The sequence below is a fragment of the Triticum urartu genome, chromosome 6A (genome assembly GCF_056163025.1).
Source record: "Triticum urartu cultivar PI428250 chromosome 6A, HENAU_Tu73, whole genome shotgun sequence".
Taxonomy (NCBI): Eukaryota; Viridiplantae; Streptophyta; class Magnoliopsida; order Poales; family Poaceae; genus Triticum; species Triticum urartu.
The window spans coordinates 88,352,680-88,379,917 of NC_141878.1; the positions used below are offsets into that span (position 1 = coordinate 88,352,680).

Below are 27,238 nucleotides of genomic sequence, written 5' to 3' on the forward strand. Positions count from 1 at the left end.
GAAGTGCCTCCTTATTACACGCAAAATAATGATTCCTCCACCTGACAGCAGGGACCCACCGGACAGGCCACCGTATTTCATGAAAAAAACGTTTCCCCCTGACTGCTGGGACCCACCAGCTACATCTTCGCATGCAAGGAAGTGCGTCCGGGCAAAAAAAACGATTCGCCCCCTGACTGCTGGGACCCACCAGCTACATCTTCGCACGCAAGGAAGTGCATCCGGGCAAAAAAGACGATTTGCCCCCTGACTGTTGGGACCCACCAGCTACATCTTCACACACAAGGAAGTGCCTAACAGTCGGGACCCACCTGGTCGAAGCGTACTGTAACACCCTCGATGCGACTATAGCTCCCACGTGTCGAGGCACGACTTAGAGACATAATCGCATTGAAGGCATATGTCACAAGTTAGGCAATCTTCACAACATCCCATGTAATATAGATAATAAAAGGGGAGATAACATAGTTGGCTTACACTCGCCACGTCAATCAAGGTACATAAATAGCATTACAACATTCAACCACTCATGGCCCGACTACGGCACCAAAATAAAAGATAACCCGACATGCGACACGGTCCCGATCACCCCAACTGGGCACCACTACTGATCATCAGGGAAAGACACGTAGTATCGTTGAGAGTCCTCGTTGAACTCCCACTTGAGCTCAAGCGCGTCATCTGGAGCGGAATCATCAGGCCTTGCATCTGGTGTAATAGTAATCTGTGAGCCACAGGGACTCAGCAATCTCGCACCCTCACGATCAAGACTATTTAAGCTTAATAGGTAAGGCAGGGTAAATATATGTGGAGCTGCAGCAAGCGACTAGCATATATGGTGGCTATCCTGTTCGCAAAAGAGAGCGAGAAGAGAAGGCAAAGCGCGAGCGAGAAACTAGAGAACAACCTGCGCAAGCATTACTCCAACACCGTGTTCACTTCCCGAACTCCGCCGAGAAGAGACCATCACGGTAACTCACACTGTTGATTCATTTTAATTAAATTAAGGTTCAAGTTATCTACAACCGGACATTAACAAATTCCCATCTGCCCATAACCGCGGGCACGGCTTTTGAAAGTTCAAATCCCTGCAGGGGAGTCCCAACTTAGCCCATGACAAGCTCTCACGGTCAACGAAGGAATAGACCTCCTCCCGAGACGTTCCGATCAGACTCGGTATCCCGGTTCTTCAAGACAACTCCGACAATGGTAAAACAAGTCCAGCAACACCACCCGTTGTGCCGACAAATCCCGATACGAGCTGCACATATCTCGTTCTCAGGGCACACCGGATAAGCTAAGCGTACGAGAGCCAACGTAACCCAAGTTGCCAAGGGACGGCCCCGCACGGTGCTCTAGGTTGGACCAACGCTCAGAGGAGCATTGGCCCGGGGGGGTTTAAAATAAGATGACCCTTGAGTCCGTGAAACCCAAGGGAAAAGGCTAGGTGGCAAATGGTAAAACCAAGGTTGGGCATTGCTGGAGGAGTTTTATTCAAGGCGGACTGTCAAGGGGTTCCCATTATAACCCAACCACGTAAGGAACGCAAAATCCGGGAACATAACACCGATATTACGGAAACTAGGGCGGCAAGAGTGGAACAAAACACTAGGCGAGAGGCCGAGCCTTCCACCCTTTACCAAGTATATAGATGCATTAAGATAACATGGCAATATAATGGTATCCCAACAAGTAAATAATGTTCCAACAAGGAACGGTCTCCAATCTTCACCTGCAACTAGCAACGCTATAAGAGGGGCTGAGCAAAGCAGTAACATAGCCAATCAACGGTTTGCTAGGACATGGTGGGTTAGAGGTTTGACATGGCAATTTGGGAGGCTTGAAAGCAAGTGGTAGGCATCGTAGCATTGGCATAGCAAAAGAGCGAGCAATCTAGCATAGCAAAGATAGTAGTGATTTCGAGGGTATGATCATCTTGCCTGCAAAGTTGTCAGAGTTGACTGAATCCTCCAAAGCAAACTCAACGGGCTCCTCGTTAGCGAACTCGTCTCCCGGCTCTACCCAAACAAGACAAACAAGCAACAAGGACACAATCAACCACGTGCAAGGCTCAAACAATATGATGCAAGGATGGTATGCTATGCGGGATGCGATGTGGGATGCATATGCAAGAATTGACAAGGAATGCATGAACCAGGCCTCAACTTGGAAATCCAAGTGTGCCACTGGAAAGATGAGATGAAATCGCTTGAAAACGATATAGAGAACGACGGAATCGGAGTTACGGTTTGGAAATGGCAAGCGATTCAAATATGGCCACGTTTTGCGATTTACAGCAAGTAGCCATCTAAATGCAACAAGATGAACATGCTACAACACCCAAACATGGCATCAAAATACATGGCAGGAATCCATTCATGATGCTTAACAAAAGTCTAGCACTGAGCTACGGCCAAATCATCCATTAACAGGTTCAAACAAGCATGGCAAAAATGCATATGGTAAACAGATCTCAGACTTAGTGAAATTAACACTTGTCTACAATTTCAGATCGGGTAGCACTCTTTGGAGCAACAAAACTACATGCTACAGGACCTGAACATGGCAAAGTAAAGCATGGCATGGAGCTACTCAAAGAGCTTAACAAAAGTTCCTTAGTGACCTTGAGCCAAAAGGGATCAGAAAATATAATTGCAAGCATGTGAACATGGCAAAAACATAATCAGATCACAGACTTGGTGAAAACTGGAGCATGCTGAAAACAGATATCAAGTAGGCATGTTTACGAGCTTGATGCACTCACTACGGAGCAAGTCATGATAATCTAAGCATACACCCATCAAGAATACACAAAATGCAAGCTATAAATGGCAAGAACAATAGCATGGCATGCACGGATCAACTACAACATCCTCGGCAAAATTGCTAACAAGTAGACAATCTGCCCAGATTCACGAAATAGCAAAAGTAGAGCTCGATTGATTTGAGCTAGGGTGCTCCATAATTGCAAACAAAGACATGGATGGATAGAGCACTACAAGATTAACAAAACATCCTTACTGATCATCCTCAAAAGAGGCACGGATCACTAGGAAACAACATGAACATATGGCCATATGAGATAAACAGCTCAAGGACTTGGTGGAAATGCTAAGTCCCTGAAATCAGCATTACCAAGTGCCTCACTTTGCAAGCTTGTGCTAGTCACCACACACATCACAAAAATACATGGGTTGTACCTCTGGAAAGATGGCAAAACCCTTAACAAAACATATGTAGAGCTCATGGGCATATCATGCACACAATAATCATGGCAAAAATGACAAATAGCTAAATGGAGCAGCAGATCTGACAATTATCTCAAGTAGCCCTCTTCTAACAGCATTTCGGGCAACAAGATGAACTCAAATGAAAATTATTCAATGGAATGAAATGATGTACTCTCTGAGATGAACTTTTTGATATGCTATATGCCCAAAACGGAGTTACGGATGCAAAGTTATAGCACGATGAACATGGCAATATGAACTAGGGTTTCGGGAGAAAGTCAACCCAAACGGGATCTAGATCTGAGATCCGGCGGCACGCTTCCCGATGTTCGCCGGCCGGGACTGTAGCTGCGGCAGTGGAGCTCGTCAGGGACTTGCCGGAGACGAGGGAGAGGAGGAGGCCGGAGTGGGCGACGGCGACGGACGCGGTTGGCGGCGGGGCGGCGCGCTCGCCGGCGCGGGACGGCGACCCGAGCTCGCCGGCTCGGCCGGGGAAGGAGGCGGGCGGCGGCGGAGGCCGGTGAGGTCGCCGGCGATGGAGAAGAAGGCGGCGGGAGGAGGCGCGGCCGGCTCTGGGCGAGGAAGGCGCGGGCGGCGCTCCCTGGGCCGCGGGGGCCCCGAGCGGGCTCGGCGGGCCGCGGGCGGTGGCGGCGAAGTGGGGCTCTCCCGGGGACACGTGGCAGCGGCCCCTTGGTCGGCGGCGGCGGGCGGACCTGTCCGGCCCGATTCGGACACGTCCGGCGGCGAGGGAAGCAGATTTTTAGGGTTTTGAAGAGGGGATCCGGAATTTCGAGGAGGGGGTCTATTTATAGGCATAGGAGGAGCCAGGAGAGTCCAAATGAGGTGCGGTTTTCGGCCACGCGATCGTGATCGAACGCTCTAGATGATGGAGAGGGTTTTGGTGGGTTTTGGGCCAAAATAGAGGGGTGTTGGGCTGCAACACACACGAGGCCTTTTCGGTCCCTCGGTTAACCGTTGGAGCATCAAACGAAGTCCAAATGGTACGAAACTTGACAGGTGGTCTACCGGTAGTAAACCAAGGCCGCTTGGCAAGTCTCAGTCCAATCCGGAAATGTTTAATCCCCACACACGAAAGAAAGGTAGAAATGACCATCGGAGGAGAACGAAGCGCCGGAATGCAAAACGGACAGCGGGGAAAATGCTCGAATGCATGAGATGAACATGTATGCAAAAGCAATGCACATGATGACATGATATGAGATGCATGACAACGATAACAACACACGGAGACAAAAATCCGAACCCGAGAAAATAAAATAACTTAAAGCCGGAAACGGCAAGAGTTGGATTACATATTGGGTAAATCATATCCGGGGTGTTACAACACTCCACCACTACGAAAGGATCTCGTCCCGAGATCTAGGACTGAAAGAACACCGGGTACTCAGAACGGAGGTGATCCTCGCGTTCCCAGGTAGCTTCACGGTCGGAATGGTGTGACCACTTGACTTTGAGGAATTTGATTGACTTGTTGCGAGTCTTGCGTTCAGTCTCTTCGAGAATAGCAACGGGGTGCTCACGATAGGATAGATCTTCTTGGAGCTCAATGTCCTCGAAGTTGACGGTGCGGTCAGGAGTCTTGAAGCACTTTCGAAGCTGAGAGACATGGAACACGTCATGAACATTTGCAAAGTTTGAAGGAAGCTCGAGTTGATAGGCGAGATCGCCTCTCTTGCTGACAATCTTGAAAGGTCCCACGTATCTGGGGGCAAGCTTCCCTTTGATACCGAAGCGACGAGTACCTTTCATAGGAGAGACGCGGAGGTAAACATGATCTCCGATCTCGAAAGCCAAATCACGGTGCTTACTATCATAGTAGCTCTTCTGGCGGGATTGGGCTGCTTTGAGGTTATCTCGAATGACTTTGCACATTTCCTCTGCCTCTGTGATTAAGTCATTTTCGAGAAGCTGACGTTCACCGGTTTCGGACCAGTTGAGAGGGGTACGGCACTTCCTGCCATACAGAATTTCAAATGGGGCCTTGCCCGAACTTGCTTGAAAACTGTTGTTGTAGGAGAATTCAGCATAAGGAAGACAATCCTCCCACTTCATGCCGAAGGAGATCACACAAGCCCTGAGCATATCTTCAAGAATCTGGTTGACACGCTCGACTTGACTGCTAGTTTGAGGATGGAAAGCTGTGCTGAAGCGGATGTTGGTGCCCATGGCCTTCTGAAAAGAATCCCAAAACTTGGAGGTAAAGATGCTGCCACGGTTTGAAGAGATCACTTGTGGAATACCGTGCAGAGAGACAATTCGAGAGGTATAGAGTTCCGCCAATTGAGCTGCAGTGATTGACTCTTTGATAGGCAGAAAGTGAGCCACTTTGGTGAGTTTGTCGATGACAACTAATATAGCATCATTGCCATGCTTGGACTTTGGAAACCCAGTCACGAAGTCCATTTCAATGTGGTCAAACTTCCATTCTAGAATGGCAAGAGGTTGGAGGAGACCAGCTGGTCTTTGGTGTTCTGCCTTCACTCTTCTGCAGACATCACACTCATTCACGAATTGAGCAATCTCGCGCTTCATTCGAGTCCACCAATAAGCCTGCTTGAGGTCCTGATACATCTTCGTGCTCCCAGGGTGGATGGAGGGGAGAGAATTGTGAGCCTCATTCATGATCACTTTACGAAGGTCACCTTTGGGCACAACAATACGATCCTCGAAGAAGAGAGTATCCTTGTCATCAAGGCGGTAGCACTTGTACTTGGGTTGACTCTTGGCAATCTCAATCTTCACCTTTTTCACCATAGCATCAAGAAGCTGGGCTTGGCGAATCTGGTCTTCCAAGGTAGGAGAGACTTGAAGGTTGGTGAGGAAACCTTGAGGAACAACTTGCAGATTAAGTTTGCGGAAAGCTTCACAAAGCTCGGGTTGATAAGGCTTGAGAATCAAACTGTTGCAGTAAGCCTTCCTGCTCAATACGTCAGCAATCACATTGGCCTTGCCTGGAGTATACTCGATACTCAGATTGTACTCTTGAATCATTTCGACCCATCGAGTCTGCCTGAGGTTGAGATTACGCTGAGTGAAGATGTACTTGAGACTCTTGTGATCAGTGAAAATGTCCACTTTTCTTCCCAATAAGAGATGTCTCCAAGTCAAAAGAGCATGCACAACTGCCGCCAACTCAAGATCATGAGTGGGGTAGTTCTTCTCATTGGGCTTCAATTGGCGAGAGGTTTAAGCAACAACTTTCTTCTCTTGCATCAGCACTGCGCCAAGACCTTGGAGAGAGGCGTCACAAAAGACTTCGTACGGCTTGGATTCATCAGGCGGAGTCAGAACTGGAGCAGTGATCAATTTCTCTTCCAAAGTGTTGAAAGCAATGTCACACTCCGGAGACCAAACGTACTTGACGTGCTTCTAGAGAAGATTTGAGAGAGGCTTCGCGATCTTGGAAAAGTTTTCAACGAATCTTCGACAGTAGCTTGCGAGACCGAGGAAGCTACGGAGTTGCTTCACGTTCTGAGGAGGTTCCCAATTCACAATTGCAGACACCTTCTCAGGATTCACCGCAATGCCCTTGGCAAAGATAATATGACCAATATCAAGAACCTCATCGAGCCAAAATTCGCACTTGGAGAACTTGGCGTAGAACTGGTGTTCTCTGAGCTTATCGAGTACCAAACGCAAGTGCTTGGCATGATCTTCCTTGTTCTTCGAGAAAAGCAGAATGTCGTCGAGATAGACCAAAACAAAGTCATTGGTGTAGGCGTTGAAGATGAAGTTCATCATGCGAGAGAACGTCGGAGGAGCGTTGACGAGGCCAAAAGACTTGACAGTGTATTCATATGAACCATAGCTTGTCCTGAAAGCCGTCTTGGGAATATCTTGTTCACGGATTCAAATCTGATGATAACCCATACGGAGATCAAGCTTGGAGAATACTTGGGCACCTTTGAGTTGTTCGAACAACTCGTTGATGTTGGGAAGTGGGTATTTGTTCTTGATGGTCTTCTTGTTCAATGGACGGTAATCAACACAAAGTCGGTCCGTTCCATCCTTCTTCTTCACAAAAAGAATGCCACAACCCCACGGAGAAGAACTAGGCCGGATGAGACCCATTCTCTCTTGAATATCGAGTTGCTTCTTCAGCTCCTTCAACTCTTCAGGTCCAAGGTTGTAAGGACGCTTGCACACTGGTTCCATGCCAGGCTCAAGATCAATGACAAATTCAACTGGCCGGTGCGGACGCATTCCTGGAAGCTCTTCTGGAAAGACGTCTTGATATTCGCAAACGACTGGAATTTGCGAGATGGCATCCAGTTCACCCTTCTCATTAAGAGAAAACAGACGGATGGTATCGTCATTCGCGGCAAAGACAATTACATCCTCAGACGAATGAGTCAATTGAATCTGCCTGGCTGCACAATCAAGCTGAGCCTTGTGCTTAGAAAGCCAATCCATCCCGAGAATAAGATCAATATCCGAGTTACCAAGAACCATTGGGGAAGCCAGAAACTTGAAATCACCCATCATGATAGAAACATCCGGGACTATTGAAGTAGCCCTCATAGACTTAGCCGGAGAAACCACTCCCATAGGTTTACCCAACATTTGCGAAACGAAGTCATGCTTGGAAACAAATGATCTTGACATGAAACAATGCAATGCACCAGTGTCAAAAAGAACTTTTGCGGGAAAAGAGTTAATTGGAAAGTTACCCATGATAACATCTGGCGAGTCCTCTGCCTGAGCTGCATTCACCATGTTAACCTTGGCGTGCTTGGGGTTATGCTTGACCACAGCTGTACTTGCCGATCTGACAGGAGGAGGAGGAAGACGCCTCGGATTGAAGCACTTGTTGGCATAGTGACCCTTTTGTTGGCACTTGTTGCACGTGACCTCTGAAAGCGGACGGTGATACGGAGCACTTGATCTTGGAGCTTGAGACGAAGTCTTGTTCTGAAAGCCAGGGTTGGGTGGGTGGGAAGATCCACTGCCACCATTGCTCTTCTGCTGATACGGCTGATGGAACGGAGGAGGAGGAAGCCAATACTTCTGCTGCTTGGCCACTTGAGTAGAGGAAGAAGGAGTAGCATCTCTGACTCGCTTCTTGGAAGCATCACACCTTAGTTGAGCGGCCTCTTGCTTCAGTGCCATGTTGTAGAACTCATCGTACCTCAAGGGCTCGAAGAGAACAAGAGCGAGCTGAATTTCTTCTCTGAGACCACCCCTGAACGGGTATATCATGCTCTTCTCATCAGGGACGTCCTGCTTGGCAAAGCGGGCGAGCTTCTGAAACAACTTGTTGTAGTCATAGACAGACAAAGAGCCTTGCTTCAGGTTGCGGAATTCCTCACGCTTGCTTTCAACCACGCTCTGAGGGATATGGTGAGCTCTGAAATCTTGACAGAATTCATCCCAGGTAATAACACGTCCACCTCTGGAATCCTTGTACTATTGAAACCATTCTGCAGCTTGATCTTTGAGTTGGAAGGAAGCGAACTTGACGAAGTCCTCAGGCCTGACGTTACTGCACTCGAAATGCTTGCACAGATCCACGAGCCAATCGTCAGCATCGGTTGCCTCAACACAATTGCTGAAAGTCTTTGGCCCGTTAGCAAGGAACTGGTTGAGTGTAGCAAAGTGATTCTGATTGTTGCCTTGGTTTCCTCGGTTGCCTTGATTGCGCTCTTGGAGAATTTGCATGATCAACTGTGTGTTTGCATTGGTTGCGGCCATCACAGCTTGCCATGCCTCCGGAGGAGGTGGAGGTGGTGGCGGATCTTGATTCTGATTTTGATTGGTGCTTTTAGAGGGAGCCATCCTGAAGAGGTTGACCACCGTTAGCACATTGACAGATAAATATTGAAGCTGAATCCAACGGAATGAAAATTGCAACATAAAGTCTTCACATCCGAACAAAATGAACGAATGCATTCCTCTTGAAATGGTCACATATCCATAAATTGAGAAGCCACTTAGAATTTAGGTAAAGACATAAATCAACAAGGTACGGATCAAGAACTAATACTCGGTAAGAAATCCCAATCTCAAACCAAATATCCGTGGAAGAAGAACTAGAGCTACAAGAATTCCCACCTATGAAACTCCCGAACCTTTCCGGTTATGCAATCAGGTGTTGGGGATACAGGGGAAGCATAATATCTCACCCAAATCTAGCAATTCCTACATCCAGCTGTATCCATCCTTCAACACATAACCGAGAAAAACTTCGGAAACCATCTACCTCAACCTTCGAAAAGCATCCGTTATACAAGTTATGGCGATACTCCCGAACTCCCGCCCCAGTACTGGGTGGCGTCGAGGTTATCTCACCAACGAACTGCATAAAAGAGATTTTCGATGTCGGCGTACTAAACTCGGGTATTCCAGAACTGCAACGATAAAATTATGACGACAACACCTCAGAGCTCAACTCCCTGGGACACTTCCACAAAACCCCTGACAGGAGGCACCAAGACAATGTTCTCGTCATAAAACCATCGGAACGATTCCAAGATACCCGCGTGATCCTAAAAAAAATTAGTGAAATTTGAGAACAGAAGAGTCAAAACTCTACGTCAGGATGCCTTACCAAAGTGATGAGGAGACTGGGAAGTAAAAAGAATTCCTAAACTCTCCGATATATAATTCCTAAATGACTCAAAACATTTTCTAGACACAACTCGCCGCTAAAACGATCGAGCAATGGGGCTCCTAAGGTCGGGGAAGGCTCTGATTACCAACTTGTAACACCCTCGATGCGACTATAGCTCCCACGTGTCGAGGCACGACTTAGAGACATAATCGCAATGAAGGCATATGTCGCAAGTTAGGCAATCTTCACAACATCCCATGTAATATAGATAATAAAAGGGGAGATAACATAGTTGGCTTACACTCGCCACGTCAATCAAGGTACATAAATAGCATTACAACATTCAAACACTCATGGCCCGACTACGGCGCCAAAATAAAAGATAACCCAACATGCGACACGGTCCCGATCACCCCAACTGGGCACCACTACTGATCATCAGGGAAAGACACGTAGTATCGTTGAGAGTCCTCGTCGAACTCCCACTTGAGCTCAAGCGCGTCATCTGGAGCGGAATCATCAGGCCCTGCATCTGGTGTAATAGTAATCTGTGAGCCACAGGGACTCAGCAATCTCGCACCCTCGCGATCAAGACTATTTAAGCTTAATAGGTAAGGTAGGGTAAATATATGTGGAGCTGCAGCAAGCGACTAGCATATATGGTGGCTATCCTGTTCGCAAAAGAGAGCGAGAAGAGAAGGCAAAGCGCGAGCAAGAAACTGGAGAACAACCTGCGCAAGCATTACGCCAACACCGTGTTCACTTCCCGGACTCCGCCGAGAAGAGACCATCACGGTAACTCACACTGTTGATTCATTTTAATTAAATTAAGATTCAAGTTATCTACAACCGGACATTAACAAATTCCCATCTGCCCATAACCGCGGGCACGGCTTTCGAAAGTTCAAATCCCTGCAGGGGAGTCCCAACTTAGCCCATGACAAGCTCTCACGGTCAACGAAGGAATAGACCTCCTCCCGAGACGTTCCGATCAGACTCGATATCCCGGTTCTTCAAGACAACTCCGACAATGGTAAAACAAGTCCAGCAACACCACCCGTTGTGCCGACAAATCCCGATACGAGCTGCACATATCTCGTTCTCAGGGCACACCGGATAAGCTAAGCGTACGGGAGCCAACGTAACCCAAGTTGCCAAGGGACGGCCCCGCACGGTGCTATAGGTTGGACCAACGCTCAGAGGAGCATTGGCCCGGGGGGGTTTAAAATAAGATGACCCTTGAGTCCGTGAAACCCAAGGGAAAAGGCTAGGTGGCAAATGGTAAAACCAAGGTTGGGCATTGCTGGAGGAGTTTTATTCAAGGCGGACTGTCAAGGGGTTCCCATTATAACCCAACCACGTAAGGAACGCAAAATCCGGGAACATAACACCGATATTACGGAAACTAGGGCGGCAAGAGTGGAACAAAACACTAGGCGAGAGGCCGAGCCTTCCACCCTTTACCAAGTATATAGATGCATTAAGATAACATGGCAATATAATGGTATCCCAACAAGTAAATAATGTTCCAACAAGGAACGGTCTCCAATCTTCACCTGCAACTAGCAACGCTATAAGAGGGGCTGAGCAAAGCGGTAACATAGCCAATCAATGGTTTGCTAGGACATGGTGGGTTAGAGGTTTGACATGGCAATTTGGGAGGCTTGAAAGCAAGTGGTAGGCATCGTAGCATTGGCATAGCAAAAGAGCGAGCAATCTAGCATAGCAAAGATAGTAGTGATTTCGAGGGTATGATCATCTTGCCTGCAAAGTTGTCAGAGTTGACTGAATCCTCCAAAGCAAACTCAACGGGCTCCTCGTTAGCGAACTCGTCTCCCGGCTCTACCCAAACAAGACAAACAAGCAACAAGGACACAATCAACCACGTGCAAGGCTCAAACAATATGATGCAAGGATGGTATGCTATGCGGGATGCGACGCGGGATACATATGCAAGAATTGACAAGGAATGCATGAACCGGGCCTCAACTTGGAAATCCAAGTGTTCTACTAGAAAGATTAGATGAAATCGCTTGAAAACGATATAGAGAACGCCGGAATCAGAGTTACGGTTTGGAAATGGCAAGCGATTCAAATATGGCCACGTTCTGCGATTTACAGCAAGTAGCCATCTAAATGCAACAAGATGAACATGCTATAGCACCCAAACATGGCATCAAAATACATGGCAGGAATCCATTCATGATGCTTAACAAAAGTCTAGCACTGAGCTACGGCCAAATCATCCATTAACAGGTTCAAACAAGCATGGCAAAATGCATATGGTAAACAGATCTCAGACTTAGTGAAATTAACACTTGTCTGGAATTTCAGATCGGGTAGCACTCTTTGGAGCAACAAAACTACATGCTACAGGACCTGAACATGGCAAAGTAAAGCATGGCATGGAGCTAATCAAAGAGCTTAACAAAAGTCCCTTAGTGACCTTGAGCCAAAAGGGATCAGAAAATACAATTGCAAGCATGTGAACATGACAAAAACATAATGAGATCACAGACTTGGTGAAAACTGGAGCATGCTGAAAACAGATATCAAGTAGGCATGTTTACGAGCTCGATGCACTCACTACGGAGCAAGTCATGATAATCTAAGCATACACCCATCAAGAATACACAAAATGCAAGCTAGAAATGGCAAGAACAATAGCATGGCATGCACGGATCAACTACAACATCCTCGACAAAATTGCTAACAAGTAGACAATCTGCCCAGATTCACGAAATAGCAAAAGTAGAGCTCGATTGATTTGAGCTAGGGTGCTCCATAATTGCAAACAAAGACATGGATGGATAGAGCACTACAAGATTAACAAAACATCCTTACTGATCATCCTCAAAAGAGGCACGGATCACTAGGAAACAACATGAACATATGGCCATATGAGATAAACAGCTCAAGGACTTGGTGGAAATGCCAAGTCCCTGAAATCAGCATTACCAAGTGCCTCACTTTGCAAGCTTGTGCTAGTCACCACACACATCACAAAAATACATGGGTTGTACCTCTGGAAAGATGGCAAAACCCTTAACAAAACATATGTAGAGCTCATGGGCATATCATGCACACAATAATCATGGCAAAAATGACAAATAGCTAAATGGAGCAGCAGATCTGACAATTATCTCAAGTAGCCCTCTTCTAACAGCATTTCAGGCAACAAGATGAACTCAAATGAAAATTATTCAATGGAATGAAATGATATACTCTCTGAGACGAACTTTTTGATATGCTATATGCCCAAAACGGAGTTACGGATGCAAAGTTATAGCATGATGAACATGGCAATATGAACTAGGGTTTCGGGAGAAAGTCAACCCAAACGGGATCTAGATCTGAGATCCGGCGGCACGCTTCCCGATGTTCGCCGGCCGGGACTGTAGCTGCGGCAGTGGAGCTCGTCAGGGACTTGCCGGAGACGAGGGAGAGGAGGAGGCCGGAGTGGGCGACGGCGACGGACGCGGTTGGCGGCGGGGCGGCGCGCTCGCCGGCGCGGGACGGCGACCCGAGCTCGCCGGCTCAGCGGGGAAGGAGGCGGGCGGCGGCGGAGGCTGCTGAGGTCGCCGGCGACGGAAAAGAAGGCGGCGGGAGGAGGCGCGGCCGGCTCTGGGCGAGGAAGGCGCGGGCGGCGCTCCCTGGGTCGCGGGGGCCCCGAGCGGGCTCGGCGGGCCGCGGGCGGTGGCGGCGAAGTGGGGCTCTCCCGGGGACACGTGGCAGCGGCCCGTTGGTCGGCAGCGGCGGGCGGACATATCCGGCCCGATTCGGACACGTCCGGCGGCAAGGGAAGCAGATTTTTAGGGTTTTGAAGAGGGGATCCGGAATTTCGAGGAGGGGGTCTATTTATAGGCATAGGAGGAGCTAGGAGAGTCCAAATGAGGTGCAGTTTTCGGCCACGCGATCGTGATCGAACGCTCTAGATGATGGAGAGGGTTTTGGTGGGTTTTGGGCCAAAATGGAGGGGTGTTGGGCTGCAACACACACGAGGCCTTTTCGGTCCCTCGGTTAACCGTTGGAGCATCAAACGAAGTCCAAATGGTACGAAACTTGACAGGCGGTCTACCGGTAGTAAACCAAGGCCGCTTGGCAAGTCTCGGTCCAATCCGGAAATGTTTAATCCCCACACATGAAAGAAAGGTAGAAATGACCACCGGAGGAGAACGAAGCGCCGGAATGCAAAACGGACAGCGGGGAAAATGCTCAAATGCATGAGATGAACATGTATGCAAATGCAATGCACATGATGACATGATATGAGATGCATGACAACGATAACAACACACGGAGACAAAAACCCGAACCCGAGAAAATAAAATAACTTAAAGTCGGAAACAGCAAGAGTTGGATTACATATTGGGTAAATCATATCCGTGGTGTTACACGTACGTAGCGTTGTCATTCTGGTCGCGAACGTGTACGTACATATATACTGGTGGATGTAGAGGCGCGCACGTGTCGTAGTAGAGGCGCGTACGTGTCGTAGTAGAGGCGCGCACGTAGCATGTACACGTACGTACGGCGGCCAGGGTGCAAGAAAGAAAATACGGCCACGTATGTGTACATACGGGCGGGGTCCCGAACGCCTACTTGCGCATACGTACGGCCAAGGCTCCTGTACATGGCTGGGTCGGAACGGAGAAACAGCGTCGTCGTCGTGTTCATGGGGAGGCAACGGAATGCGTCATGTTCATGGGGAGGCAACGGAATGCGTCGTGTTCATCGGGAGGCAACGGAACGCGTGGGAGCCAACCGGCTGGGTCGGAACGGAATGTGTGGTCGTGTTCACCGGGAGGGCTTGGACGGAATAGGCGATGGAAACGTGGCATGGCGTACCACAAAACGGAGGAAACGGACCTCCTACGTTCGGAACGGGGTCCTATTGATCGGGAGGGGTGTGGCGTACCGCAAAACGGAGGAAACGGACATCCTACGGTCGAAACGGGGGTCCTGTTGATCGGGAGGGGTGTGGCGTACCGCAAAACGGACGAAACGGACCTCCTACGGTCGAAATGGGGGTCCTGTTGATCGGGAGGGGTGTGGCATACCGCAAAACGGACGAAACGGGCCTCCTAAGGTCGAAACATGGGTCCTGTTCATCGGGAGGGGTGTGGCGTACCGCAAAACGGGACTCCATGGGATACTGTTCATCTCCACCGTCGACCTCCTCCAGCCTCCACGGGCTCCTGTTCATCCAGCCTCCACCGCGCACTACTCCACCGACTACTGTTCAACCACCCCTCCACGGGCACCCCTCCACCGTCTACTGTTCATCCAACCCTCCACACCACGGGGTCCTGTTCAACCACCCCTCCACGGGCACCCCTCCACCGTCTACTGTTCATCCAGCCCTCCACACCATGGGGTCCTATTCATCCAGAGGCAACGCCACTGCTCATTGTTCATCCAACCCCCCCTGCAACGCTCACTGTTCATCCAATCGATCGGCTTCAGTTAGCAGCAGTAGCAAAGGAATCGCTCGATCGGGTTCAGTTAACAGCCATCGATTGATCGCTCGGATTCAGTAACGTGTAGCCTGCAGTGCAATTGCTCGGGTTCAGTTAGATCCCAACGCCTCGCACACACGCGCGTACGTGTATGAGAGAAACGTGCATCGCTCGGCCCCCGACCTCCCACCGTAACCGGGAACTCCCTGAAATTTTCCTCCCCCTCGCTTCTACCACGGTTTTTTCCGTCATGGACGGCCCAAAGAATGTCATGCAGCCGCGTCTCCGGCCCGCCCAGGACGAAAAGCCCATTTTCTGTCATGATTTTTTGTCATAGAAGTAGGAGCCCACCACATCTATGATGATACCGGGTTTTGTCACAATTATCGTCATAGAAGTGTCATATGTATGACAGAAAAAAATTTCGTTCGGCCCAAAATGTCACGGATGTGTCTTTTTTTTGTAGTGAAATACAATTGCTAAAAATTCTTTTTCAGTAGTGGAATAATTTCTCTGGGCATTATCTAGAGTTTTACTAGCATATTGAATAACATTTAATTTCTTATCAACTATTTGCCCTAGAACAACACCTACAGCATAATCGCTAGTATCACACATAATTTCAAAAGGTAAATTCCAATTAGGTGGCTGAACGATAGGTGCAGAGATTAATGCTTTCTTAAGTATTTCAAATGCTTATACACAATCATCATCAAAGACGAATGTATATCTTTTTGTAATAAATTTGTCAGAGGCCGAGAAATTTTTGAGAAGTCCTTAATGAACCTCCTATAAAAGCCAGCATGGCCAAGGAAACTTCTTATACCTTTGATGTCCTTGGGACACGGCATCTTTTCAATAGCATCAACTTTAGCTTTATCAACTTCAATGCCCCTTTCAGAAATTTTATGCCCCAAGACAATACCTTCATTGACCATAAAGTGGCACTTCTCCCAATTCAAGACAAGGTTAGTTTCTTCACATCTCTGCAAAACTCGATCAAGGTTGCTTAAGCAATCATCAAAAGAGGATCCATAGACGGAGAAATCGTCCATGAAAACCTCACAAATCTTTTCACAAAAATCAGAGAATATAGCCATCATGCATCTTTGAAAGGTAGCAGGTGCATTACATAAACCAAAGGGCATACATCTATAAGCAAAAGTACCGAAAGGGCAAGTAAAAGTGGTCTTTGATTGATCATCAGTTGACACAGGTATTTGAGAGAAACCAAAATAACCATCTAGAAAGCAAAAATGTGTATGTTTGGATAATCTTTCTAGCATTTGATCAATGAAAGGTAAGGGGTAATGATCTTTTTTAGTAGCCTTATTTAATTTGCAGAAATCAATTACCATCCTATAACCTGTAATAATTCTTTGCGGAATCAATTCATCTTTATCATTAGGAACGACAGTAATACCTCCCTTCTTAGGAACACAATGGACAGGACTTACCCACTGACTATCAGCAACGGGATAAATTATACCTGCCTCAAGGAGCTTTAGTATTTCTTTTCTTACCACTTCTTTCATCTTAGGATTCAGCCGTTGTTGGTGATCAATAACTGGTTTGGCATCTTTCTCCAAATTTATTTTGTGTTGACATAGAGTGGGACTAATGCCCTTAAGATCATCAAGAGTATATCCAATAGCAGCACAGTGCTTCTTCAGAGTTTTCAACAATTTTTCTTCCTCCTTCTCTGAAAGGTTAGCACTAATAATGACAGGATATATCTTCTTTTCATCAAGATAAGCATATTTAAGAGTATCGGGCAGTGGTTTAAGCTCAAACACGGGATCACCCTTGGGTGGAGGAGGATCCACTAAGATTTCAACAGGCAAGTTGTGTTTCAGAATAGGTCCCTGTTTAAAGAACACTTCATCTATTTCCCTTCTTTCATTCATAAACATATCATTTTCATGGTCTAGCAAATATTGTTCTAAAGGATCACTAGGAGGTACGGCAATAGAAGCAAGACCAATAATTTCATCTTTACTAGGCAGTTCCTCTTCACGGTGTTGTCTACGAAAGTTAGAGAAGTTGAACTTATGAGACATATACCTAAACCAATAGTAACAACATCCTTTTCACAGTCTATCCTAGCATTAACAGTGTTTAAGAAGGGTCTACCAAATATAATGGGACAAAAGCTATCTTGTGGGGAACCAAGAACAAGAAAATCAGCAGGATATTTAGTTTTCCCACACAAGACTTCAACATCTCTAACAATCCCAATTGGTGAAATAGTATCTCTATTGGAAAGTTTAATTGTGACATCAATATCTTCTAACTCAACAGGTGCAATATCATGCATAATTTCTTTGTATAAGTCAATAGGTATTGCACTAGCACTAGCACCCATATCACACAAGCCATGATAACAATGATCTCCTATTTTAACAAAAATAACAGGCATGCCTACCACAGGTCTATGTTTATCTTTGGGACAAGGTTTAGCAATTCTAGCAGTTTCATCACAGAAATAAATAACATGTCCATCAATATTATCAGCCAGGAGATCCTTAACAATAGCAATATTAGGTTCAACTTTAACTTGCTCAGGAGGTGTATAGGTTATAATATTGCTTTTACGAGCCACATTTGAAGCTTTAGCATGATCTTTTATCCTAACAGGAAAAGGTGGTTTCTCAACATGAGTAGTAGGAACAATAGTATCATTATAAGTGATAGTCTTTTCTTCAACTTTAATTGGTGCAACTACTTTTACTTCTATGGGAGGATGATATTTAAACCACTTCTCCTTAGGGAGATCAACATGAGCAGCAAAAGATTCACAGAAAGAAGCTACTATCTCAGAGTCAAGTCCATATTTAGTGCTAAATTTACGGAAAACATCGGTATCCATAAAAGATTTAACACAATCAAACTTAGGTGTCATACCTGACTCCTTACCTTCGTCGAGATCCCAATCTTCAGAGTTGCGTTTAATTCTTTCCAATAAATCCCATTTGAATTCAATAGTCTTCATCATAAAAGAGCCAGTACAAGAAGTATCGAGCATGGTGCGATTGTTATCAGAAAGCCGAGCATAAAAATTTTGGATAATCATTTCTCTTGAGAGCTCATGCTTGGGGCATGAATATAACATTGATTTAAGCCTCCCCCAAGTTTGAGCGATGTTTTCACCTTCGCGGGGCCAAAAATTATATATATAATTACGATCACGATGAACAAGATGCATAGGATAAAACTTTTGATGAAATTCCAATTTCAATCATTTGTAGTTCCATGATCCCATATCATCACATAGCCTATACCATGTCAATGCATCTCCCTTCAAAGATAAAGGGAAGACATTCTTCTTGATAACATCATCGGGCATACCTGCAAGCTTAAATAATCTACAAACTTCATCCGCATATATTAGGTGCTCATCAGGATGTAACGTTCCATCTCCTGCAAAAGGATTAGCTAGCAGTTTTTCTATCATACCCGAAGGAATTTCAAAGTAGACATTTTCATTTTAAGTAGGTTGAGGAGCAACTCTTTGCTCTACTGGTCGAGGTGAAGATACCCCGAACAAGCCCATCAAAGGATTACTTTCCATAGTAACAAGTGACAGTAAATTTCAGCACACTATATAAATTTTTCCTTACCAAATTCCACCTACCAAAGGCGCTTCACTCCCAGGCAACGGCGACAGAAATGAGTCTTGATGACCCACAAGTATAGGGGATCTATCGCAGTCCTTTCGATAAGTAAGAGTGTCGAACCCAACGAGGAGCAGAAGGAAATGATAAGCGGTTTTCAGCAAGGTATTCTCTGCAAGCACTGAAATTATAGGTAATAGATAGTTTTGTGATATGATAATTTGTAACGAGCAACAAGTAACAAAAGTAAATAAAGTGCAGCAAGGTGGCCCAATCATTTTTGTAGAAAAGTACAAGCCTAGACAAACTCTTATATAGAAGAAAGCGCTCCCGAGGACACATGGGAATTATCGTCAAGCTAGTTTTCATCACGTTCATATGATTCGCGTTCGGTACTTTGATAATTTGATATGTGGGTGGACCGGTGCTTGGGTGCTGTCCTTACTTGGACAAGCATCCCACTTATGATTAACTCCTATTGCAAGCATCCGCAACTACAAAAGAAGTATTAAGGTAAACCTAACCATAGCATGAAACATATGGATCCAAATCATCCCCTTACGAAGCAATGCATAAACTAGGGTTTAAGCTTCTGTCACTCTAGCAACCCATCATCTACTTATTACTTCCCAATGCCTTCATCTAGGCCCAAGTAATGGTGAAGTGTCATGTAGTTGACGTTCACATAACACCACTAGAGGAGAGACAACATACATCTCATCAAAACATCGAACGAATACCAAATTCACATGACTACTAATAGCAAGACTTCTCTCATGTCCCCAGGAACAAACGTAACTACTCACAAAGCATATTCATGTTCATAATCAGAGGAGTATTAATGTGCATATAGGATCTGAACATATGATCTTCCACCAAATAAACCGACTAGCATCAACTACAAGGAGTAATCAACACTACTAGTAACCTACAGGTACCAATCCCAGACTTAGAGACAAGAATTGGATACAAGAGATGAACTAGGGTTTGAGAGGAGATGGTGCTGGTGAAGATGTTGATGGAGATTGGCCCCCTCCCGATGAGAGGAGCATTGGTGATCACGATGGCGATGATTTCCCCTCCCGGAGGGAAGTGTCCCCGGTAGAACAGCTCCGCCAGAGCCCTAGATTGGTTCCGCCAAGGTTCTGCCTCGTGGCGGCGGAGTCTCGTCCCGAAAGCTTGCTTATGATTTTTCTTCGGACGAAAGACTTCAGATAGAAGAAGATGGGCACCGAAGGGCCAACAGGGGTCCCACGAGGCAGGAGGGCGCGCCTAGGGGGGTAGGGCGCGCCCCCACCCTCGTGGCCAGGGTGTGGGCCCCCTCTGGTATTTTCTTCGCTCAGTATTTTTTATTATTTCCAAAAATAACTTCCGTGGAGTTTCAAGACTTTTGGAGTTGTGCAGAATAGGTCTCTAATATTTGCTCCTTTTCCAGCCCAGAATTCCAGCTGCTGGCATTCTCCCTCCTTATGTAAACCTTGTAAAATAAGAGAGAATAGGCATAAGTATTGTGACATAATGTGTAATAACAGCCCATAATGCAATAAATATCAATATAAAAGCATGATGCAAAATGGACGTATCAACCACCGGAGGCTGCGTAAGGGCATGTATTCATGTTGTTGCATTATCCCATGCAGGAAAGCTCACTCTATGGTCGTAAGCCTTCATCTTGTCCGGCTTAGCTGCACACCATCCTTGTCTACCCTTCTTCCTCATCATCAAGTGAATGCACTCATATGTCATCAACACATTATCTGTAACAAGCCTTCTCAGCACAGTGCACATTGCTCTTCAGCAATAATCTCATCAAGATTTCCTGCAAATGGTTAGCCAAAACTTTTAATCAAAGTTATAGATAACATTACACAAAGAAATTATCCTATGTTGAGTAATATTCCTAGGGAACTTAAGTTTTGGAATTAAATAGATTTCCATTTTGTTAATCACTTTTGGCATAATGCCTCCATTAAGAAATCCCAAAACCGCTTTGTAACATAGTCTTTAATCACCTTCCAATGGCACTGGAAAAAACGTGCATTATACCCATCAACTCCCTAGCCTTTGGATGGGTTCATGGAAAACAATTTTCCCTCAACTTCTTCTTGAAACGGCCGAGAAGCATTTCATTCATCGGCTCAATAACCTTCACAGGCAAATGATGTAGCACCGCCTCCACATATCTCATCTTTTGTTTCACATACCCCCATGAACATCTTCCAAAGAATGTATACGATTTTGCTGTGGTATGGAAAAAAACTCGTATTCCTATGGCTGGCACGCAACCAGTCCACCCTCGTCGCGCCATGATCTCCTTTGTATGGAAAATCTTATTGAGCTTCCTGGCGAGCTCCCACTCCCTCCTTGAGGTTCCACGATACAAGACACTTATCTCTCACATTCAAACTTTTTACGTACTTTCTTGATTTTCCTTTTAACATGTCCAAACTTGTCACTCTTCCACTCAGTCAGATGAACTTGCATGTGCATTAGGGTGTTGTTTATCCCAACTAGACCGCCCTCACCCAAGCCTTTTTTTCCATCCTTACATGAATGTTGCATCACATGGCTCTTGGTTATGCCAAGCATATTCATTATAAAGGCTTGTACCCCCTCCCATTCTCCTCGTGCATCAACAATTGAATCTTGACTGACACCACACAATGGTCCAACCTTGGCGAGGGAATATATGTTAACCATAGTCGCCTCACACAAATTGCATGAACGCCAGATCAGCTAGGAAATGATCCAACCTAATCTTCACAATATCAACTCCTTCCTGCATACTGTCCCATGTATAAGGTACACCAGAGTATGCTAGGTCTTGGAACTGAAAGAAGTCAACAACTGAACCAAAACCATTCATCTACCATTCTACTATGTCATTTGCACCAGAATATTTAACCATTGCCAAGAATTTCATTGAATATTTCCCCACACAGCCAGGGTAGGCCACTCGCCCCCCTAAGCCATCTCAACATATCCCAACTCAATGATCACTCACTGCTCTGAGCCTTGGCATAAAAGCCAGTAAAATGCCATGCCTTGCGGTATATTCTCCACCTTACATCAATATGTTACGAAGAAACGTAATTTAAAGTAACATCTACCTCATGTGACCAAAACAGATCCAGGACGCCACTTAAGCCTATACACCGCTTAAGGGCCACTGCAAAATCCAAATGGGTTGTCAGTTTTGATACTCTCTTACCACCGATTTCCGTCTCAAACATGAATAGAAATTTGTGTATCAATTTCACTTTCACAAAGGAGGTAATGGGAGACGAGGATTAGGCCGTTTGGAGGTAGAGGACATGGCAATAATGTTGTTTATTGAAGGGTGGGCATGGATGCAAATAATGTGCATGGGAAGGGTGATGTAGGGAGCGTGTTGATGCTTGTTGATCTTTTCTATGATGAAGTTTTCGAGCGACTCTACAGGAAAGAAGAGGAAAGCAATGAGGCTGCAACTATGGAGCAACCTCGACAGGACAAATAAGTTGCTTGTGGTGGAACTATCGTGGGCTTGGGAACTAGGAGACTATTCGAGAGCTTCGGTCCTTCCACTGTTGTGAACCAAGAGGCCAAGAGGGGCATAAACTTATGTCGCCGGTACAAATTTTGGTCTAAAATCGTTTGAACCCTGTTGTGATTAATTCTGTAAAAGGGAAATCTTCCCTTGCCCAACGGCCAAGCGGTTGCATCCGTGGACGCCTGTGTCCTGGCAACCGACGCATCTCTCTAGAACCAACGCCTCCTCTGGATCGTTGTGTCTCTCCAGGAGATATATAAGCATCCTGTAAACCATCGTCAAGAGATTGGATCATTCTGATTCAAAACACGTTATCAGCCCGTAGAACAACCAGCGAGAGCAAAAAGGCAACAGAGAAAGGAGAAGAGAGAAAGCACTCGCTGCCAGTGAGATGACAGGCCTCGTCTCCTTCTTCCTCCGTCTAATCTGCGAGGACGGTCGCCGCTACAGCCTCATTGCCCTTCGCCGCCATGGAGTTGGTGGCCACTGCCGTTTCCATCGCCGGATGCAAGCCATCCGATAGTTCGGTCGGAGCGCCACTGGACGTGCCGCCCCTGGCAGCCACCGCGCCGCTGGATGCGCCCATCGCGGTGCTCACCAAGCCCCTGGACACGGTCCCCGTGCTCCCGGACGCGCCCACTGCGGTGCTCCCCGCGCCCGTGGCCAAGCATCCATGGGGTACGACCCTTGGCTGGTGGCCGGCCCGAGCGCCCCCATGATGCACGGGGCCGCTAACGCGCCTGCCCTGCCCACTGGGTCTCCGCCCCCACCACCTCCTCCGCCGACCGCATGGATCCCGCCGTCAACGCCGACGCCTGATGCCGTGGCCGCTGGCCCGAGCCTCCGCCCGCCTGGCTACGCCCCTGTACCGATGCGCGCCGTCGTGAACGAGGAGGAGGTGCTCGCCTTCATCTCCGCGCTGACCGGTGCCTCTGGAGTAGTCCGCCTTGGAGCCGGCATGGAGGGCGCTGACGCCATCGCCACGCATGGGCAGGAGATGGCTGCGGGCTCGAGCAGCCGAGCCGCATGGCGCTTCGGGCGTCTCTTCGGGCGCGCCGTCACCGCCATCGACCGTCGCCCCAGCCGCCGCCCTGGTTCGTGGGCTCTGGCGAACCTCGGACTCGCCAGCGCCGCACCAGGGACCGCTCGCCCGGATCACGTCGTCGTCGACTATTCTTCGAACAAGGAGGGGTCGTCGGTGCTACGCCAGTGATCACCGGAATCGCGAGGGCCTGCGAAGGCCACTCCTTCCGCTGGCACCGCCGTGTGACAGTGGGGATCGAGCAGAGGTGGTGGTTTGGGGTTCGGATACTCCGACCCTTTTCCGATCCGCCCGCTCCCCCCTGTCTTGTGCGGTGTGGCGGCGTGTGGGCCGGCCAAAGGCCGGGCAGGCCCAGGCCCAGGCGCCCGCGTTTTCCCCCCTGTGTAGTGCTGTGGCGGGTGGGCCGGCCAGAAGTGTGGATTTTTTTATTTTTTTTCTCTGCTTTCTTAACATTAGTACTAATTATTGTATTTGTGCAATTTTAGTCTATGTTTAGCATTGTTTAGTACTTAGGTTGACTACTACTTACATTTTAGTCCTGTTCTAGATTTATTCTATGTTAGGACTTGTGTAATTATTAGTAGGTGTGTTTATATTATGTAATGGATTGATAATATAAATAAAGAACCGGATTTCATCTGGGAAGAATGACATGTTCCATGTGTTTACCACATCTCATTTTTATCGAACATGTCTTTGCGATTAAGATCTTCTCTCGCATATCAAACTTGCAAATTTTTGAATGTTTCTCCCTCATTTTATTTGGAATCACAAGGTAATGAGTTGTGATCTACTGCTTATTTGCAGACTGTCCTCTCTTACTGTGAGGTCTACGCTTTGTCATTCTCGACAAACGATTACCTCCAACGTGTATTCCTTATATTTGAATTGTAGCATACACAAGGTAATGGCGATGTAGCCTATTACTGTGAGATCTAAGTGATCTTCAAAGTGTTATGTTCACACAATTGAGGTTGAGAATTTTTCAAGTTTACACTTGAGTATCAAATTTTTGCATTCTTATTACACAACCATGATGGTTTTTAATTTACCACCCGTAAATTAATTATCTCTGGTTCTCCTATGTAGGCGAAGATGACTGCCAAAGAGTTTGAGGAGCTTGCCCTCAATGGCCACAATTACCCTACATGGGCTATGGACATCAAGATCAGTCTTGCGTCTCGTGGGATAGCGCGTGCAATACAACCCCCGGAGACTCCTCTCCCGGATGGGGTCACGCCGCTGACAGAACAGCAGAACTATGCTGCTTTATTCATCATAAGGCACCATATTCATCCAGATCTCAAGTCTGAGTATTTACAGGAGGAATCTCCTAGTACTCTGTTTCTGGCCCTCAAAACGAGGTATGAACAGCAGAAGGCAGTAGTCCTGCCAGAAGCACTCCATGATTGGACTCATCTCCGTCTTCAGGATTTCAAGTCCATCGGTGAGTACAATCATGTTGTTCATAAGATATGTTCCAAACTGCGTTTTTGTGAGAAGGAACCTACTGAGGGGGAGAAGATAGAGAAAACATTGTCTACTATGCTCCCTTCAGATAGGATCCTCCAACAGCAATACCGTGCTCGTAACTACACTGTCTATTCCGAGCTTATTCACATGTTACTTCAGGCTGAAAAGCATGATGAGCTACTCACTAAGAATGGCTCTCAGCACCCAGTTGGGGCACAACCTTTACCTGAAGTCCATCTGAATGTTGCAAATAGACAGAAGTTTAATGGTACCCCTCGGGGTAAACAATCCAATTTCGAGCATAAGCGAAAGCGCAATGGGAACAGGAGATCTAGATACCCAGGCAAGGGAAAAGGCACTTCAAAGCTCAGGTTTGATAAATCTAAGCTTTGCAACAAGTGTGGATGCTCCACGCATTCTACTGAAAAGTGCACAATGCCCAAGCATCTGGTTATGCTGTACCAGCAATCTCAGGGACGCAAAGCACCTCAAGGGAAAAGGTTTGAAGCCAACTTCAACCTTCATCCGGATAGCGCAAAAGGAGCTGGTGGTTCGCACGATGTTCCTCCTAGACCGAGCAACGCCGTGATTCCTTATCTGCCTGAGGCTACTGCTGAAATGGAGAACACGTTGATTGAGTACACCGCAAACAACGTGTTTGGCGACTTCGACTAGTCCCTCAATCTCCTAGTGATCTACTTAATTATGTCCATTTGTGATGATTGTAATAAGAACATAAGTTTGTTGTTGTCTTTATATTGTATTGTATCAGCACATTTGATATAATAAAGATTGTATTCTATATATTACTATGAGGTTTTCTTATTGAAAATTCTTTGTTTTATATAGTTTTCTACGGGGACAATCCGATGGAAGAGGAATTATGCCTTGTGGACAGTGGTGCCACAAACTCCATACTGAGGGAGATGAAATATTTCCAAACTCTGAAAAAGACAAATGGAGATATTCTAACTATCGCTGGACGCGATACTGTGATTGTTGGTACTGGACGTGCCATATTCACCCTCCCAAGTGGTACATATGTGACAATTGAGGATGCTTTACTGTATCCCGATTCTGCACGTACCCTGATCAGTTATCGAGATATCCGTAAAAATGGTTTTCATATTGAAACCCATGAAGACAACAAAGAGGAGTATCTGCTCTTTACTAAAGATGACGGATATGGCAAAAAGGTACATGAGAAAATTCCTTCTCTATCGTCTGGTGTGTACTATACGTACATCAAACCCGTGGAACATGTTGCATACAAAGTAATTTTTCAGAATGTTAACGCATTCCAAACCTGGCATGATCGCCTAGGCCATCCTGGAATAGGGATGGTGAGAAAAATTACTAGCAATTCCATTGGTCATAATTTGCTTGAGTCAAAATTTCCTCAATCTTCTGATTTTGTGTGCACATCTTGTGCCACGGGAAAGCTAATTTTGAGGCCCTCGCACCTCAAAATACAAGCTGAACCACTTCAGTTCCTTGAACGTATTCAAGGAGATATTTATGGTCCCATTCAGCCATTATCTGGACCTTTCCGGTATTTCATGGTTCTGATTGACGCATCTACACGATGGTCACATGTGTGTCTTCTATCCACACGAAACCATGCATTTGCCAAGATAATGAGGCAAGTCATTAAGTTGCAAGCTCATTATCCTGAAAGTCGAATTAAATCAATTCGGATGGACAATGCTGCAGAATTCTCCTCACGTGCTTTCAATGATTATTGCATGGCTTTGGGGATTGAAGTTCAGCACTCTGTTCCATATGTCCATACACAAAATGGTTTGGCTGAAGCAATGATTAAGAGGATCAAACTCATTGCAAGACCTTTGTTGACGAATTGCAACTTGCCAACCTCTTGTTGGGGTCACGCTGTTTTACACGCTGCTGACTTGATACAATTGAGGCCAACTGCATATCACAGTTCTTCCCCTCTAGAATTGGTACGTGGAAATCCTCCAAGCATTTCCCATCCGCGTAAGTTCGGATGTGCTGCATACATCCCGATCTCACCACCACAGCGGACATCTATGGGCCCACACAGGAAGTTGGGGATCTATGTGGGGTACAAATCGCCGTCGATTATCAAGTACCTGGAACCCCTGACTGGGATCTGTTCACAGCCCGTCACGCTGATTGCATATTTAATGAGGAACATTTTCCGACATTAGGGGGAGATTTCAAGTACCAGAAAGAATGCTCGGAAATTGATTGGAATGCTCATGCCATTTGATCCTCTGATCCACGTACCCAAGAGACCGAACTTCAAGTTCGGAAGATCATTAATTTGCAACATCTT

At 46.6% G+C, this 27,238-nt stretch overlaps 1 protein-coding gene and 1 pseudogene across 1 annotated transcript; both read left to right on the plus strand.

Annotated features, from left to right (window-relative positions):
- Nucleotides 1-22,797: 22,797 nt before the first annotated feature.
- LOC147964134 (uncharacterized) lies at nt 22,798-23,619 on the plus strand (annotated as a pseudogene).
- Nucleotides 23,620-24,543: 924 nt separating this feature from the next.
- Nucleotides 24,544-25,596, plus strand: LOC147964135 (uncharacterized). The gene has a single exon (XM_087531171.1). The coding sequence runs from the start codon at nt 24,544-24,546 to the stop codon at nt 25,594-25,596; it is 1,053 nt and encodes a 350-aa protein (XP_087387297.1).
- The last annotated feature ends 1,642 nt before the right edge of the window (nt 25,597-27,238 follow it).